General features: G+C 39.7%; 1 protein-coding gene across 3 annotated transcripts in view; it reads left to right on the forward strand.

Moving 5' to 3' along the window:
• The window catches only part of PLAGL1 (PLAG1 like zinc finger 1), a 49191-nt gene extending 33894 nt beyond the window's left edge, over nucleotides 1-15297 (forward strand). For 2 of the 3 annotated variants that reach the window (XM_062572439.1, XM_062572438.1), the window contains exons 2-6: nucleotides 1916-2071; nucleotides 5680-5829; nucleotides 9405-9527; nucleotides 11063-11559; nucleotides 11919-15297. In XM_062572439.1, coding sequence (XP_062428423.1) covers nucleotides 1961-2071; nucleotides 5680-5829; nucleotides 9405-9527; nucleotides 11063-11559; nucleotides 11919-13197 — 2160 coding nt within the window. In that variant the 5' untranslated portion in view covers nucleotides 1916-1960 and the 3' untranslated portion in view covers nucleotides 13198-15297. Of the gene's footprint in view, nucleotides 1-1915; nucleotides 2072-3057; nucleotides 3171-5679; nucleotides 5830-9404; nucleotides 9528-11062; nucleotides 11560-11918 lie in introns of all 3 variants that reach the window. The other variant, XM_062572437.1, reaches the window with a different exon arrangement.
• The last annotated feature ends 1645 nt before the right edge of the window (nucleotides 15298-16942 follow it).

The following is a 16942-nucleotide window of genomic DNA, read 5'->3' on the forward strand; positions in this document are numbered from 1 at the left end:
ATTAAGTTAAATCACTAAGAAAATATTTTTTTTCTGGAAGCCTAGCTGTAAAGGACTTTCAGGCTTATAAAACAGTGTGTAGCCAGAAAAATTAGTTCTGCAGCTGGTTTGTTTTTGGGGGTTTTTTTGTTTGTTTGTTTTTTGGTTTGGGTTTTTTTTTTTTTTTTTTTTTTTTTTGCTTATTTTAAGCAAACTAAACCTATCTCTGGAGCGGCATGTTCTTTATCAGTAGCGTTAGCAAAAAAGAATCATAGATTTCAGCTATTTAGTGCAGGTGTGCAGTCTGGGAGCTGTGCAAAATATTGCATGGTCCCAAAAGTTGTAAAAAGCATGGACTGCTGCAATGTCTCTAATTAATTTTCTCATTTGCTAAAAGTGCGTTGCCTCTTAGAATGAAGATGGATGAGAGTGAAAGATGTTATCTATTAGAAATTGATTGTGATTAGTCCTTTCTGCTGTGTCCCAGTTTCAGCCACCTTATATAGCTCTCTGTAGGCTGACCAATATGTAAGTCATCCTCCTCATTTATGGTTGATGACGAGCCTAGGGAACTCGGCAGGAAAATTTCAGACTTGGGAGGGCTGGGACTAGACTCCTGAGGCCTGTAATTTAGTCAAGTGCCTAACTGTATTTACAGGCTGAAACTACATCTTTTGGAGCTGGCCTGAATACTTCATTTGTAAGAGTACTGCCCTTTCTCAAAGACCTTCTCTGACGTCTCTCCAGGTGGTGCCCACTGACCCCTTAGGGCAAGCAGCCAAAGACAGGTCAAGGGAAGCCTATCTGTTGGGAAGACTCATCTCCCCTGCCCCAGTCTTTGCTACAGCTTCCCATGGCTCTCTTGAACTCTTCTGGTTTTTCTGACTTTTCTCTTCTCTTGCTTATTGTAAGTTACTGAATAGACTTGCTCAACAGCCTTTTCAGAAGTAAAACAAGACAAGGTAGTCACAGATGACTGCTATCAGCTTTTCCTTTTAGCTCAGTTATAAGAAGTAGTTGGCTCACCAGTTTCGTTTCTACCATCTATAAAAAGATTTTGTGCAAGACCTGCTGTGCGTGTTTTTCACATCACCCTATGTAACACCAGTGTCTGGATGACGTTTGTTAAAGGGTCTCACTGCTAATTTGTGTCACTACTCAGTATGCATTTCCCCGGCAACTGGTCTGAGGTAGATTCAATCAAAAATATCATAGTGTGCTGGAGCAAAGTCTGAATTTGCAGATGTACATTCCTCATTAATGACCTTTTTGGATGAGTCGTGTTCAGACTGCAGATGTCATTACTGTGAAGCAACGATCAAGAAATGCAGAGTGTATTCCTTACAGGTATTTCCTTAGGCAACATGGTCTATGAGGAGGCAGTTCTTGATGTCATTGTCACGTGGGTTGTGACTCTAAGACCTATACAACTCATTTTCCATGGTGTCTTGATGGTCTTGTCTTCTGCTGAGAATGCTTTAGGCACTCGATCACAGTGATCTTTTTTTTTTGGACTCCCTGGATCTCGGCAAGTTACCTTGCTTTTTACTAGTAACTTTGCCCTTCTCATTTATATATAAATATATACACCTTGATTTTTAGATGTGCAAACTGTGAGCTTCAATCTTGCTGTTGTCCTAGTCTCCAGTGGCACTGTTTGCAGTGCCTCCAAATAAGTACGTGTATAAATCTTTGGAGTTCCAGACCTACCAATTCACACAGGAGAAAAAGCAAAGACTAGAGGACTTACTTCAAGCCTTCGTATTTCACCAGATCAAAACACAGATAACTATTTTACTACTTTATATAGAGAAATGCTGTAAAGAAAAACACTGGTAATTCAAGATAGTCCTCAGATGACAAAATTGGAAAATACTAAATTGGAGAACAGTGTATCTTTTTGTTTTTAATTGAATTCTCTTTTTTGGGTTTGTAGGGTGTGAGGATTGCGGTAAAAGCCTTATAGGAGAATGCAAGCTCCATGGACCACTCATCAGGGCTAAAGATAGGGTTATTCCTAGCCGAGCCCGTCTTACCCTACCTCATTACCTTACCTTGCGAGTGTTGGAGCTGCGAGCTGGAAACCAGCAAAGTAAGTATTTTAGCTCTTTCTTCCTTGTTTGAGTAAGAGAAGGCAAAACTACTAACCCTGGCTTGTTTTCATGAATAATTTAAGATGTGTCATTGGGTATAAACAGTACGAAAGCTACTTTGTTTTAAGCTGAGTACTATTAAAGTTCACATTCAGCCACTGTTTTTTATGACTGATTTCCAGTAACGTCAATGCATAGACTGATGGAAGGACAGCAACCAGAGTTGCTGTGACATTTAACTGGCAGAAGACAGTATTCAATAAAGTTTAGAAACAAAATGACAACTAACCTCCCCACTCCATTCTCCCTATTCCCCTGCAAACTCAAGAGAACAGAGGGGATTCATTTCCCTTTTGCGGCATCTTCAGGTAACATGAAGACTCCGTTGCTACACTCTGATGACAGGACAGTTTGAATTCCCAAATTTGCACATGGAAACTACATCCTTAACATGCAGATTTTCCACAACTACCTGTGCAAAACTGGATTATGCCTAGATCACATTTCAGAAAAAGAATGATAATATGCTTTTTGTGTTGTACCACTGATATTAGCTAGGGGAATAATTAGAATGAGTAAGACAGCTTATTTTGTGTTTTTATGTCCTCTCCACTCAGTTTGTGAGAGGACAACCTTGTCATTATGTCAACAAGCAGAGCACTATAGCATCAGCTTGTACATTGAAGAACATCAGCAGTTTTGAGTATTGCATGTCATCTTGCACTTTAATATCCTGTCATAGATCTAGGCACTTTTGCAAACTGCACTCAATCCAAGTTCCACTTTTGAAAAGCCTCTTCAAAGATTTACATCCTTTCAGACTCTTGCCCTTAGGGTGATTTACCTGATTTATTTGTATAGAAGATATAGTCACATGTTTGGTACTACTGTGTATATCTCCATTTTTATAGCTGTATATATACAGGAAACAAATGATTAATTCCTGATGTATGTATTAACTTAGACTGGTCTTTTTTATTTGCAGTCCTTGGAGTATTTGCTAAGAAAGTAATACAGAAGAGAACACAGTTTGGTCCTTATGTTGGTCAACTGTCTACAAAACTGACCCGCTATGATGAGAGCAGGCTAGTCCTGCAGGTAACGAACCAACTAACTAACTCAGAAACTCTGCTGGACTTTACAGGACATTTTTTTGTTGAATTTCAAGCATCAAAAAAGCAGTGCTGTATTTTTCATTTTATTTATTTACTGAGGAGCACAAGTGTCTTTCTTCTTCTGCCCCAGTTCCCTATGTAAAAGCCCTGTCACTGAATATGAAGTGTATATGTGTCTTTAACATTTGCACATTTGCCTTCTAATCTAGTTAATTAACTGTACTTCTGATCTCTAAATATATAATGAAATTAAATCATATTGTTAGATTGCAGAGCATACCCCAAAATGCCAAAGTGTTCTTATATGCTGTGTTTTTAGAAGTTTGTCTATTTACTTTCTAGGATGAATGTTATTTCCACAGTGATTTACCTATTGGTTTAACAGATCTTGATAAACTTCACAGAGCATGGCTACAGAAATAAAACAAAGGGATTTTGTCTTACCACCCTTGCTAGGTGAAGGGTTAAGTTTGTGCTCTGAGTTAACAGTAGTGACAGAAATATTCACTAAGGCACCTGCTTAGTAGAGAAGAGCAGTGCAGGGATGAAGAAACGTTTCTCAGTGATGTAAAAATATATGTGTATATATATATTCACAAATTTGATATATAGTGTACGAACTCAGTTTATTTAGACAGATTTTTATTTAGGACTAGTACTATTCTTTACTGCATATTCAGATACTGATCACCTCATCTGGACCATGACACTGTTCATTGTACTTCATCCAGTACAAATAAAGGCCTTTTTCAGGACCAGTCGAGTTTAGATCTATCTGCATGCGCATCCTTTGCCACCAGAGTTTCTTGGGAGTGATAGTTTCTTGAAATCTACTAAACCTGGTCTGTGTGCTCTGCTGCACGGTTCCAGTCTGGTCGTGCTCATCCCTTCAGCTGGGCTGAGGAAGTCCATCCCTCCTATGCTGGTCCTTGGTCAAAAGGAAACATAGCTGAAGGCATGCCCAGTCGTGCTTGGACTCTGTCTCACTGAGTCCATAGTCCAGCCACAACAGGACTCCCCGGCAAGTCCCAGTCCTTGCGGAGCCCATGCTGAATGTCAGGCCCTCTCACCACTCACGGAAGAGTGACCCTTGACCACTGTCCTGCAACAGGCTTTATGTCTTCAGTCATGTTTTCTCCAGGGGCTGGGGCCTGGGAAACAGCCTTTTGTGGAGCAAGGCAGGCAGACAGACAGCTCCTGTAATTTTGCTAGAGAACAAAGGAAATAGATTCAGCAGTCGCTTTAGGCAGCCTTTGCTCAGGGAGGTCATGGGAGTGGTCTACCAGCAAAGTAACACTATTCTTCTGTGGATTTTCAGGAGATGTTGGCACCAAAGAGCATTTATTCTTCCCCATGATAAAATTTCTTCAGTCCTTACAAGAGGCTTCAATTCTTATAAATACAGAGAATACAGCAAGCGCTAACAAGCTTGTGAGCATGGAGGGGCTAAACATCCAGTTCCTTCCTCTTCACCAAGGTAGTTTAAAATGCAGTCTATTCCCTATCAACCCAATTTATTTAGTAGTATATTCAGGTAAGCACAGTTCTGCCTGATGGATGGGATGTTTCTTCACAAGAAGAGGCAAAATTCCCCACATTTCTGACAAGAGAGAGCAGCAGGTACCTTGATTTCTGCCTGTCAGAATTATGAGTAGGTGACCAAACCAGGGCTCATCTAACAGGCATGTATTTTCCTTGGAAGTAGGACAAAGTTAGACAAAATAGTTCCCCAAAACAATGGAAATGAAACTTGTTTTGCAATTAATTGTTAATTCTCAAGAGCTTTTAAATGGTTAGCAGAACAGATACATGCAGCACTGCCATCTGTTGTGCAGCTTCAGCTCTCCATCTTCCAGGATGTGTTGCAGATAAGCAATTTGCTCCAGATTTGGGGTATTTTGCCTCACTGAGACATTCTGTTAAAAAGGACTCTAACAAGAATGAAATTAAGCAGCAAGAAAGATCTTTATGGCACAATAGTTCATTTGTGTTTACCTTTGTGTCGTTAAGGGGAAAAAGAGATGACTGTTAAAATGCCATTATGTTGTACGATACCTCTTTGGACTTACTACACAGTTGTATAATTGTTCCATGCAAAACATAGCATTAATATGGGACTAAAGTTTGAGATTATCAAGTACTCAGGAAGTACATTAAGCATAAAGCTTATCTTTCTACCTGCCTGCACTTAGTCCTTATAATATTATCTTTATATAGCATAAAATGATGAAATATAAACTGGAAATACATACAAAGGCCTATGGTTATTTTAGTAGCTGAGTGCCTTGGAAAGTGTTCACTCTTCACTTTCTTTTGCATGTTCTTTAAGAGTGATCTGTTTCAAAACATCTATGATTTCAAAGGACATATCACCGGGAGAAGGTAAATAACTGGTAGCCATGATTCCAAGTTAAAGAAAAGAAAAATAACACGTCCCTGTACAGGACTTGGTTTTATCGTGTTCTTTCTCCCATCCTCCCACTTTATTTCAGGTGTTGAAAGATGGTGGGAAGTACTTTCTGGACACTCCCAATGAGGACTGTGGAAACTGGATGATGTTTGTCCGATTAGCCCGGAACCAAGAAGAACAGACTCTTGTGGCTTATCAGCACTGCGGAGAAGTCTACTTCACAACTGTTAAGGTAGTTAAACCCACCCTGCTTTACCTATCATTTAAATGATAATTCACAGACAAAGATTGTGAAAGACTAACCCTTTCACAGATGAAAGATTGATTGTATTCAAGCAACTGCTTTTTTTTTTTTTTTTTTTAATTATGCACCCGCTTTTGTACTATTTAATCCACAGTAAAGCAAGCAGCCCGTTGGGTTTTCCAGTTGAAGTCAGTGTATAGTTACTGTTCTGGGTAGTGAAGAATTGGAGCAGAGTGAAAAACCCACAGGTATCACTCATGACAACATTCATGTTTAAACATGAATGTTAAGTCTTACCTTTCTTCAGTTTCAGATAGGTGGTGAGAGTGTCCAGCAGCATTAGATTCAGCAGTGCTTCATGCTGGAAAAGGCAAACACGTTCCTTTCTTTTATTACATTTTTGGACACCAGGTGCTCAGAAACAGGATATTATGTAGAATCTTTAAGTACTGTTTTCCATTCTCATTAAATCTGGAACCACAGAATTTCCAATACTGTGAAGTTGCTATAAAATGATCGGTTTATGCTAGAGTTTCTGGACTGTGCCTGTGCCTGAGGAAAGAGAACAAAGTACTCTGTATCTATGAATAACATTGAAATATACAGACTTGTTTTTTTTGCTTTCCTCCCCTATGTTGTTTTGGCCACTTTGACAGGACAGTTTAATCAGTGACAACTTACTCTTTTAGAAACTTATGAAATTGAAGATTTTCTTACAATGGAATGTGTGTGTTGAAGATCTCTTATTTTACTTTTTTTTTTTATCCTTTTTAATTTAATACTAGTATATCATAGTGAGCTGTATAAAAAGAAATTTTATTGAGAGAAACTGGCCAAAGAAGTTACTATAGGATTAAAAGCTAGCATTCCAATTTCATGTCCAAGTTTGACACACATTTATGTGGGGGAGTATTATTTACTTTCATTCTTCCACTTTCATTTTTCCACCTGAAAAGTAGGAAAAGTACTTACCATACAGTGATGATGTGAGAATAAGGTAATGGTGATTGATCTTTACATCTTCAAAGTCCTTTGTAACAATAAAAACGATAGTTAAATGCTTTAAAAATAGAAAATCAATGTAAAACTGTAGATACTAATCTGAGACCACTTAGGCAATGTTGAAATTCTAATGTGCCCTGTATCATTTGAGATTGAATATATGATTTTAAATACATACTAGACATGTTGAACTGTCATGGTTAGTAGTGCTATATTTAGAAAGCATGAGCAAATGCTTTTCTGAGAAGTTGTAGTTACGAATTGGTAGCTTATTGGTAATTTAAATATTATTGAGCTGGCTCTCTGCTGGCACAAAAAGAGCAATGGTCCACTAACTTCAACAAAACATTGCTCGTTTGCAGTAACAGAGGGTTGCATCCCATATACTAAAATGCGGAGTATCTTAGGCTAAAAGTAATGTGCTTTTGAACCTTAACTACAGTATGCATCATAGGGAATTACTTTGGTTTTCCTGTTCTTAAGTTCACTGTTTTGTGAAATCTGACAGATTTTGTCCTGGTCAATGAAAATTATAGCCTTTTGCTATGCTTAGGCACACCCTGCTGGTCATATTATGAGGGAGCCTTGGGTCTAGTTATGAAGATACTTTCTCAAGCTATTTTGAATAAATTTTGTTAAGTTGGGAGTAGAAATACTGGTTCCTCTTCCCACTGTTTTGTAATGAGATGGAGTAGGAATTTGGAATACAGGTAGAAAAAACCTGTGCTGTGAAACTAGAGCTACAAAAGCATACATGTGTGTATACAGGTAAATGTCATGCTAACACTGCTGATAGAGTAAGGGCTGACCTAACGTCTGCAGTCCCCATAAATAAGTGTTTTAAAAATGTATAGAATTATGAGGGAGTGCAAATCATCCAAACCTGTTGTCTGTCTCATCACAGGAGAATCTCATGTGGGTGCTGCCTTAGCTTTCACTTACAGTCCTAGAAAAGATGGAGTAAACAACAGCTTATAGTGGACTTGGATACAGGAGCTTGTTTAAGAGTCAAGATTATAGCTTTTGCATTGCCTGATTGTTTCAGACATTTCACACACTTGCTCACTTGCTCCCCCTCCAGAATTACCCTCACTTGGTCTCAACTTTCCTTCCTGGTGGGGAGATGGCTGCCGGTCCAGGACATTGAGCAGAAAGTTGGTTAGGTGTCATCCCATGCAGGTGCTTATGGTTACCAGTGTTAGGTGTCACCAGCCAAGGAGCTTGGGCATCCCCAGGCATTTGGCTCTAGATATCTCTCCTTTTTCCAGGATCTTCCTCTCACAGGTGTGGTTTACTCCATCTAAACAGTCTATATGCAGAAGTACAATGTGTGATCAGCTTTCTGTTTCTGCCTATGTCTCTTTATTATATGGAGGATTCAGCACCTATCACTTTTGTTTAGTCTAGATGTTAGCAAAATGTACAGCTGGCCCATATGAGCTGCAGCTAGCAAGCAGGCTTGTGCTTGAGAGTTCAAAAGTTCAGTTTTGGACATTACACACATAATTATCTGCCACTTGTCAGCATTCACAATCCAAGTTATTTTTTACTTATCACGCTTATGTAACAGTGATGTGATAAACTAAGTGCTTTTTAAGATGTCACATTTTGTGGAATAAGACTCAACTGCTGTCCTTCAAAGCTCACTTATTCTTTATAGTGGCACAAGTTTAGTTTAGTCTAAATAAATCTACATATACAATGCAGATTGGCTATGCACCTATTGTAAAAGTGTTGTTTTGATCACAGATAAATAAAGTGCCGGGGAGGCGGGGATGTGTGGAGGGGGCACGTAGGAAGCCAGGTAAATCCTGACCACAAAGCTACTTTTCTCCTTTATCCAAATACCTTGTGGATCTTTAGCCAGTGAGCACAATGACTCCTCTCTTTCTGTTTGCTGTATTATTGACTGAAGTATTTGTCAAAGGAGGTCACAGTCTAATCCAAGAAAAGATTTTTGCAGACATGACTGAATGGGAGACTGCAGCTCAAGGGAGTCTTATATGTGTGAAAGCTTCAGTGAAAGAGGGGCAGATGTTCAATATAACCTGTGCATCACGAGTATGACACATTAGTGACAACGCAAGTTTGACTTGGAGTCCACTTGATGCATCTGGGAGGCATCCAAGCTGTTGTGCACACACCATGCATTTTTCTCTTACCTTTTCTCTGTAGTTAAATGTCATGTCTAATGGGCTTCTAGGTATCAAGGCATCAATGTGTTCTATGCTTGGAAAGATTGCTGGACGTCTGGAAATCACAAATATGTCTCACTGAGTAGTGGTCATAAGGGCTGAAGTGCTCCTCCTTTCTACTTCCTACCCCCAAATCTCTGCCTGTGCATATACATTTTTGCTTTTAGAAACTGCAAATGTGTCAAATGATACTGGATAGTAATGCTCAGAAAGTGCTTAAATCTTGAAACTAAGTTAACAATGATTTAAACAAATTCAAAAAACACAAGTAAAGATAAGTTGCACCCCTCTCAATTTTGAATATAATATTACTTTCTATAGGAAAAGTGGCACAAATAAACATGAGCTACTTCCTTCTATTCACAGCCAATCGAACCCCACACAGAATTAAAAGTATGGTATGCTGCCGATTATGCCAAATTTATGGAAGCTTCTGCAGTCTTCATTAAAGAAGAATCTGACATCTGCCCTTTGCCTGCAGTAACAACAGTAAGTATCCTTAACCTGCATTCAAGCCATCATTAGACATAGCAAACTACAATTTGTTTATGATGTACTTTGTTTATGTAACTTTGGTAATACTAGAATAAATCTTAGAGTAGTTGGCTAACAAAATGCCTAGAGGGATTTTAATCAAACAGCTGTCTTGAAGAAGTTTGACATTAATTTTTGGATAACTGAACCATCCCACCTCAGGGCTCTTCTCCACCACTTTGTGTTTCCCACTTGTTATGCTCTGTCTAGTTGTATACAAGCACTGACTGCTTCAGTCTTCTCTATTGTAATTCTTCTGTTCTAACCCCAGTACCTTCTCTCTTTGTATGATAGTAGGAATCCTTAGACTGATGCGAAAAGTTGGGAATTGTTGAAAAAGAGAATGTCAAAAGACAGAAACCTAAGCTAGGAGGAAAAGCTAAACAGGGAATGCACACAAATCATGAATCCAGAGGTGTTTCAAGAAGGGAAGTATCCCACTTGTGCATTTGCATAGAGGGCTTTAGAGTGTAATCCAGTAAGGAGGGATAAGGAGCCACACTATAAGACACAGAGGAGAGAGGACAGGGCTCCATCTGTAGAGAAAAACAGTGGACATACATAACCTCAGGATGGTCCCTAGACCGTGCTAACCCAAGAGCGAGGAAAGTAAGGACAGTTAATGGAATGCTTAGGTAAAATATGGAGACAGCTAAGGAAGTATGTGGTCATGTATAATCTGAAAGTACATTTCCTCAGTAACTTTTCTTTTTTCATTGTTACTCATTAAATTTTTAAAATTTCAATATTTAAAGTGAATTCAAGCAAATCCAGTAGATCTGTAAAGCTCTTATTTCCTCAGAAATAATTCCAAATAATGCATTACGTGCTGAAAAACTGTTTTGGTGCCTTTAAGCCGAGGTAGACTGGTGATTCCAAAACCTCAAGTGTTTTTTACTGAGCTTAAGAAAGACAAATGCCACATACCAGCTAGGTGAAGAAGTCTCTCCTGAAAGCATTAACCATTGCCATCCAGCAAAGGGGCAAGCAGTACAGAGTCAACTCAAAACACAGGGAAATCTTGTATTGCTAAACTATATTTCTGTGCAGAAAATCAGCCAGTTAGTTAGACAGTCCCCAGCTCTAGGCTTTTTGCACAGCTGCAATAGCGGATGAATGTTGTCAGTCTAAGCTTCAACTACAATTCTCAATTGCTTTTATGAGTAATTCCATACTAAGAACAAGCATAGAGATTTTGAAATTCAGCATAGAGAGATAAACAAAGGTGAAGGACTCAGGAGCAGTAAATGCTAAAAATGCTAAAGCAAAATACAGAAAGCTTTATTTTTCTTCTTTCTTTCTGGGTTTTAGACTCTTAGAGTTAGCCCATTTCCAGCTGAAGAGCTGTGTGGTAGCATTGAAGTAAATATCATGAATGAAAACAACAGAGGTCTTGGGAAAGCCCAGGAGAAGATGCAAGGTCAGTGAGAAGAATATGACCTTTCCTTCAAATGGCTAATAAGAAAGACCTGTTTCTGTTCTCATTGCAGAAAGAGACTGCAGACCCTTGGATATGCTCCAGCTGTAGAAACACTTTTGCAACTTTTGCTCTGCTGGAATCTCACCAGTGCGTCAATAAAGACCGAGTCATTACCACCAGGTTCAGACCACCAAATAAATTGGGACCTGTAAAAGCAAAAAGCAAACTCAAAGGGAAGCTGAGAGGAGCAGCGTTAAGCAAAAGCATTGCACAGTGCTACGGGACCATTTCCTGTTCCTCTGCTGCAAAGCTTAGCTGTGCCAGCTCAGGAAGCACTTGTGATGCTCTTGTGAGGTTTATACCTAAATGGAGAAATGGCCGGTCTTCACTGTTGAAGGGAAGAGAAGTGAAGCAGCCAGACAATTACCCGTGCCGACTCTGTGGGAAGATATTTGATTCCATTGAAAAGCTCACCGTCCACACTTATGCGCACAAAGGGGAGCGCCCCTACAAGTGTTCACAGCACGGATGCACAAAAGCCTTCATTTCCAAATATAAACTGCTCAGGTACAACTCTGAAGGCATGCCTTTTCTGGTGGGTGTGTGGGGAAAAACAAGAACAACTTTTTGCTCTGGAATGTCCTACTGACAGTTCATTCCCTAGTTCCAATTTCCATTTTCCTGTGTTGGGAGAATTTGAGGAAACTAGTCTCCGTAAATTACAGTTGCTACTCAAAGATTTTGTTGCAGTATTTTTGACTTACTCAATGCTAGATGACTAACAATCCTCCCTCCTCACCAAAAGAGTTAGGTTATTACTAATAGTCTGAAAATATGCAAGAGTGCCAGTGCTTTCAAGTCTTAAAGCTGCATATCAGTTCTGTGCTAGAGTTCTGTAAAGACAATTTTTTTTTTTTTTGTCTTAGGCACTCAGCCACTCATTCTCCCCAGAAATCTCACCAATGTGGCTACTGTGAAAAGACCTTTCACAGGAAAGACCATCTGAAGAATCACCTTCAAACTCATGACCCTAACAAGATGGCCTTCAAGTGTGAAGAGTGTGGCAAGAAATACAACACCAAGCTAGGCTATAAGAGACACTTGGCTCTTCATGCAGCCACCAGCGGGGACCTTACCTGTAGGGTATGCACCCAAGAGTTTGGAGGTACCGAAGTTTTGTTGGAACATCTCAAGAGTCATGCAGGAAAACCAACTGGCAATATCAAGGAAAAGAAACACAAATGTGACCATTGTGAGCGTCATTTCTATACCCGTAAAGACGTGCGGCGACACATGGTAGTTCACACGGGCTGCAAAGACTTTCTATGCCAGTTTTGTGCCCAGCGGTTTGGGCGAAAGGACCACTTGACTCGCCATACTAGGAAGACTCATCCACAAGAGCTGCTGAAGAGCAGGTTGCAGAATGGTGACTCACTGGGTCTCCTCGACCAGCTTCTTCCATTCAGACTGAAGGAAGATGCCAGCATACTGTCCTCTTTTCCTGACAGGGTCTCTACGCAGAACGGGGTTCTGAACAGCTCAGAACCAGAGGAATACAACTGTTCGCATCTTCACTCCCAGCCAAGCCTACAAACTGCTCTTCCTCTTGAACCTCCTCCTTATTTACAAAGGATGGGCTGTGTAGACAGCCTTTCAGCTGTCCATCCCACACCATGCCCAACAACCATTCCTGCCAACCTGAACCTTCATCAGCCTAATAAATATGACCTTAGTTCTACCTCACTTGCAGCAGGAGCCCTCAAGAATCTGCCGATCAAAGTGGATGTTAAAGGTTACAACGTGCATCTTCTTGAGGACCTGCCATTATCAGAACCTCAGTTGCTTCACAAAATCAATCATCTGGAACAAGCATCCTCAGGGCCTACAGGTGATACTAATAAGTATCCAGTGCACAAGGAGACAGAGATTGTGGCTGAAACTACCAGCATGCCTTTCATGGATCTCACTCATATAATGAGCTTCTGGCAGCTCCCATCGTGCGACAACCAGAGCACTACTGGGGACATCACAATGGCATTTGGTCCAGAAGAACCATCACACAGGCTGAATGGCCTTGGCCAGCAGCAAGGTCCACCGTTAGCTGCCAGTGGCATGGCCATAAACCAGCTGCAGCATGTTCCTCGCTCCTTTCCATCCACTACAAATTCTGTAACATTGCCTCATTTTCACCATGCCTTCAAATAACTTCAAATAACTATCAGCTTTTGAGGGGAGTAAGGGGGAGGTTGTTTGTTTGGGGTTTTTTAGACTATGCTTCTTACTTAAATCTATTAGGAAAGATTTTTTTTTAATGAAAAAACTATCCCAAATGTTTTCAAAGTGCATTATGAAGATGGTAGATCAACTCAGAACATTAATAAACGAGAAGGTCTATTTTCATACTACCATTAGTTTTTAGCATATGACGGTAGTAAGACTAACATATTTCCCTCAACACTCTCCATGTTTTTTGTTTTTTACATTTCAACTGAACAGAATAAATATCATCTTCAATAGAAATTCAAAGCATCCATAACAGGCACAGTAGAATTATGGCCGCTTTAGGAGGCGAGAGAGGGTTAGGGTAAATGGAAAGAAGGCGGGGAGGGAGGGTGAAAAACATCACAGAAAAATGCAACTTTAGTGAGCCATATATCACTGTAGATGTATACACATAACAAACTGTTAAGATGGATGATTTATGAACATCACCTAGATTTCAATGTAAAGCACTTACTAAATTACTGAACTGTATGAATTTTTAATTTAAATCAAAATCATTCCAAGAGGAAATATTATCTCCTTGTTTTGCTTTTTAAAAATGAACAAAATCACTGCTGTGATTATGTTTAACTAGATTTCATTTTCTGAAATACACTTCAGCTGTGTGCATCTCCTACATTATTCCTAGGATTGGAAAAAACTACCACTGCTGCCTGATATTATGTAAGAACAGATGTCCAGTATACATGGTGTTTTCAGGAGGGGAAATGAATTGTCTCAAAGGTTACAATAAAACATATCATTTCCTTTTAGAACCTGATCTGGTGAGATATTAGACACCAGTCTCACTCTAGTAGAGCACTTAAGCAATTACTTAAATTTAAACCTGTGTTGGCTCAACATCTTGCTTGATTTAACGCTCAATAAAAATAGTACTTCCTACCTAAGGGGCCTTTAGTCACCTTCTGTTGATTAAAATGGCCTCTGTTTAGTCTGGGAAATGATTATTAATTATAGCCAGCTGAAGCCTGCATTCCTTGGCAGCTCGCCGGCCCTGGCAAGGTGGCCTGCACAGGGGAGCCCGCAGGTGAGCTGAGCTGCTGTTGGGTCAGTGTCCACCCCACATGCCCGAGGGCTGTGGTGGTCATCGCAATGCACCTCGCCCTGTGTGCTGTTCAAGGCCGTGGGATGTGAACCTGCCTCAGACCTGTCACTGAAGTTAACAGGAATGATAATGGTCACGGTCATTTTAATTCTGTGGAATTGCCTCAAAAATTTTGGACATTTACTGTTAGCCTGTGTTTCTTCCAAGTCAGGACATTAGGGTTGTTTGTTGCCTTTCTTAGGTTGTCCACATGTATTTCCAGATGACAGCATATTGGTGTCACCAGTCCTTTCCCCTGACAAATGAACTAGCAGAAACTGCAAAAAACGTACCTCCTAGTAAATTACATTATTTAAAAAAAATTTTTAAAAAATATCAGAATTTGCTTTCTTGTCTAACTCCTATTTATATAAAAATAAAATCCTCCTATTTTGGGGGTATGGTGCTATTGCTAATATAGCCTGTTGCAGCTAAAACATGCATAATTCCTGAATCTCTATTACCATCTCATGATCTGAGATCTATTTTTCCATTAAACTCAAAGAGGGTTAATAGTACCTAATCATTAGTACAGGCGTAGCGTGGAATAAGCGTGTTCCCCCCCACCCCCGCCATTAATCACAGGAGTATTTAAGGACAGCTTCAAATAATCAGTGTTGTAATGATGATTGATTGTTATTTTCATATTAATGAACTACAATGACAGATCTGAATATTTTTATAAGTTTATCAGCATTTAGATTAAGAAAAGATTGTAATACTGCAGATGGTTGAAGAGTATATATTTCAGATAAACTGTTGAGGGGTTTTTATGATGAAAATGAGATTTTTGGCATAAGACAAAACAAAAGATTTTTTTTTTTAATGATTCTTGTAATAGCAACAGCAATAGGAAGAGTGGATAGCTGCATATTATTTTTCAGTTAGTGGCTGTTTAAATTATGAATTCCAGAATAGTGAAAAAGTTGAAAACAATATTATATGCACATTTTACTAGTCAATCATATTTTTATCCAGACTTTTAAAGGCATATGTATATTCATTTACTACATTGTTCTTCCTGTTCAAATTGTATTCACTTGGCTTCAACCAAGATTATGTGCTTTTTTTTAAAAAAAAAAAAAAAAAAAAAAAAAAAAAAAAAAACACATTCTCATTTTGGTTTGTGCTTCTATAAGACATGTAACTAATTATTGAAATATTTGTCTTTGAATTAAAAGGTTCTGTTAAAAAGAAATGCAAATATTGAGCTGGAATCAGGCCCATATCCTTTGCGCTGCTCAGCAGAACAGCAGCCCAGCTAACAGCGTTCTGGGCTCTCGAAAGACCTGGGTACCTGGATCTCAAGCCATTCTGATGTCTAGAAAGATACTTCAGGGAGAGATGCTAATCATACATAACTACAGGTTAAAGTGTGAGTCTCATTCCAGCCAAAAAAAAAATAATTAAAACTCTTAGAAAGCATATTATAATGATGTTTAAAAGTAAAACAGAAAAGCAAAACCCCAAATATGTAATATTGTTGCTTTAATCTCATCAAACCATTCCAATTTGCTTTTCAGTATTTTTGCCGTTTTAAACGTAGAGAAAGCTGGTAACGGAACAATAGCATAGTATTAATGTTATTTCAGAAGGTCATGATTATGGAAATAATTGTTTTACTTTAAAATTCTCAGAACTCAGGCGATGATACCCATGATATAACACACGTGACATGTGACTTTTGCACAGTTTTTGTTCGGGAAAGTTTTTGTCAGTATGATTGAGAAGCCGTCAGTAGTTGAGGCTCGTGAATGGTTTGTTTCATGGTCTGTGTTAAAAACCAAGCAAAGCTGAACAAAACAAAACAAAAACCAACCTTAAATTGTTTTTTCCCCTCAGTCCTTTCTCTCTGCAGTCTGGCCACATTTTACGGCCCAGGCTCCAGCTACTTCAGGAGAGCACTTGCTAAAGTACAAGAGAAACATTCAGCTGCCTATACCGTTAAATTGTCGTGGAGCTCGAGCAGCACCTTCTTGCAAGCTCTCCTGGGCTCTCCTGGTCGCCGTCGGGCAGCCGCGACGGCGAGGGAGCCAGCGGGCACCGCGGACGATGCCGCAGCACGGGCAGCACCCGCGTGCCGGGACACGCTGGAGGAGAAAAGCGGCTTCACCAGCGGCAGGGGCTCCCCCCTCCTGAGACCCTGCAGGGGGAAAGGAGGATGGGATGTGGGACAACAGCTGAGAAACTCAGCTGAAATGTTTAGCAAGTGCTGGTGGTCAGCAGCTCCTGTCAGGTGGGGAAACCGCAGCTCTCCGGATTGCTGATTCCAGCTACTTTGCCGCACCGGATTCAGTTTTCATTACAAAATGGTTTAACCACATTAAACTACCTCAGCATAAATTCCAAGCTATCTATCTCAATGACTGTTGCCTAATATAATTTTGCTACTGCATTTTGCCATGCTACTTTTTTTTGTGTTCTTTATATGGTTCAGTATTGTAAGCCTAACATATTGCTGTAACCACAAGCAAAAATTCTCAAAGAGTAAAGACAAACAGGTGAAGTTTCAGCGGTCGTTTCACTTGCGCACACAACTCCACGGACCCAATAAGCAAATGGGCTTCAAGTTCTGCTCGCACC

This window comes from Rhea pennata, chromosome 3, assembly GCF_028389875.1.
Source record: "Rhea pennata isolate bPtePen1 chromosome 3, bPtePen1.pri, whole genome shotgun sequence".
Lineage (NCBI taxonomy): Eukaryota > Metazoa > Chordata > Aves > Rheiformes > Rheidae > Rhea > Rhea pennata.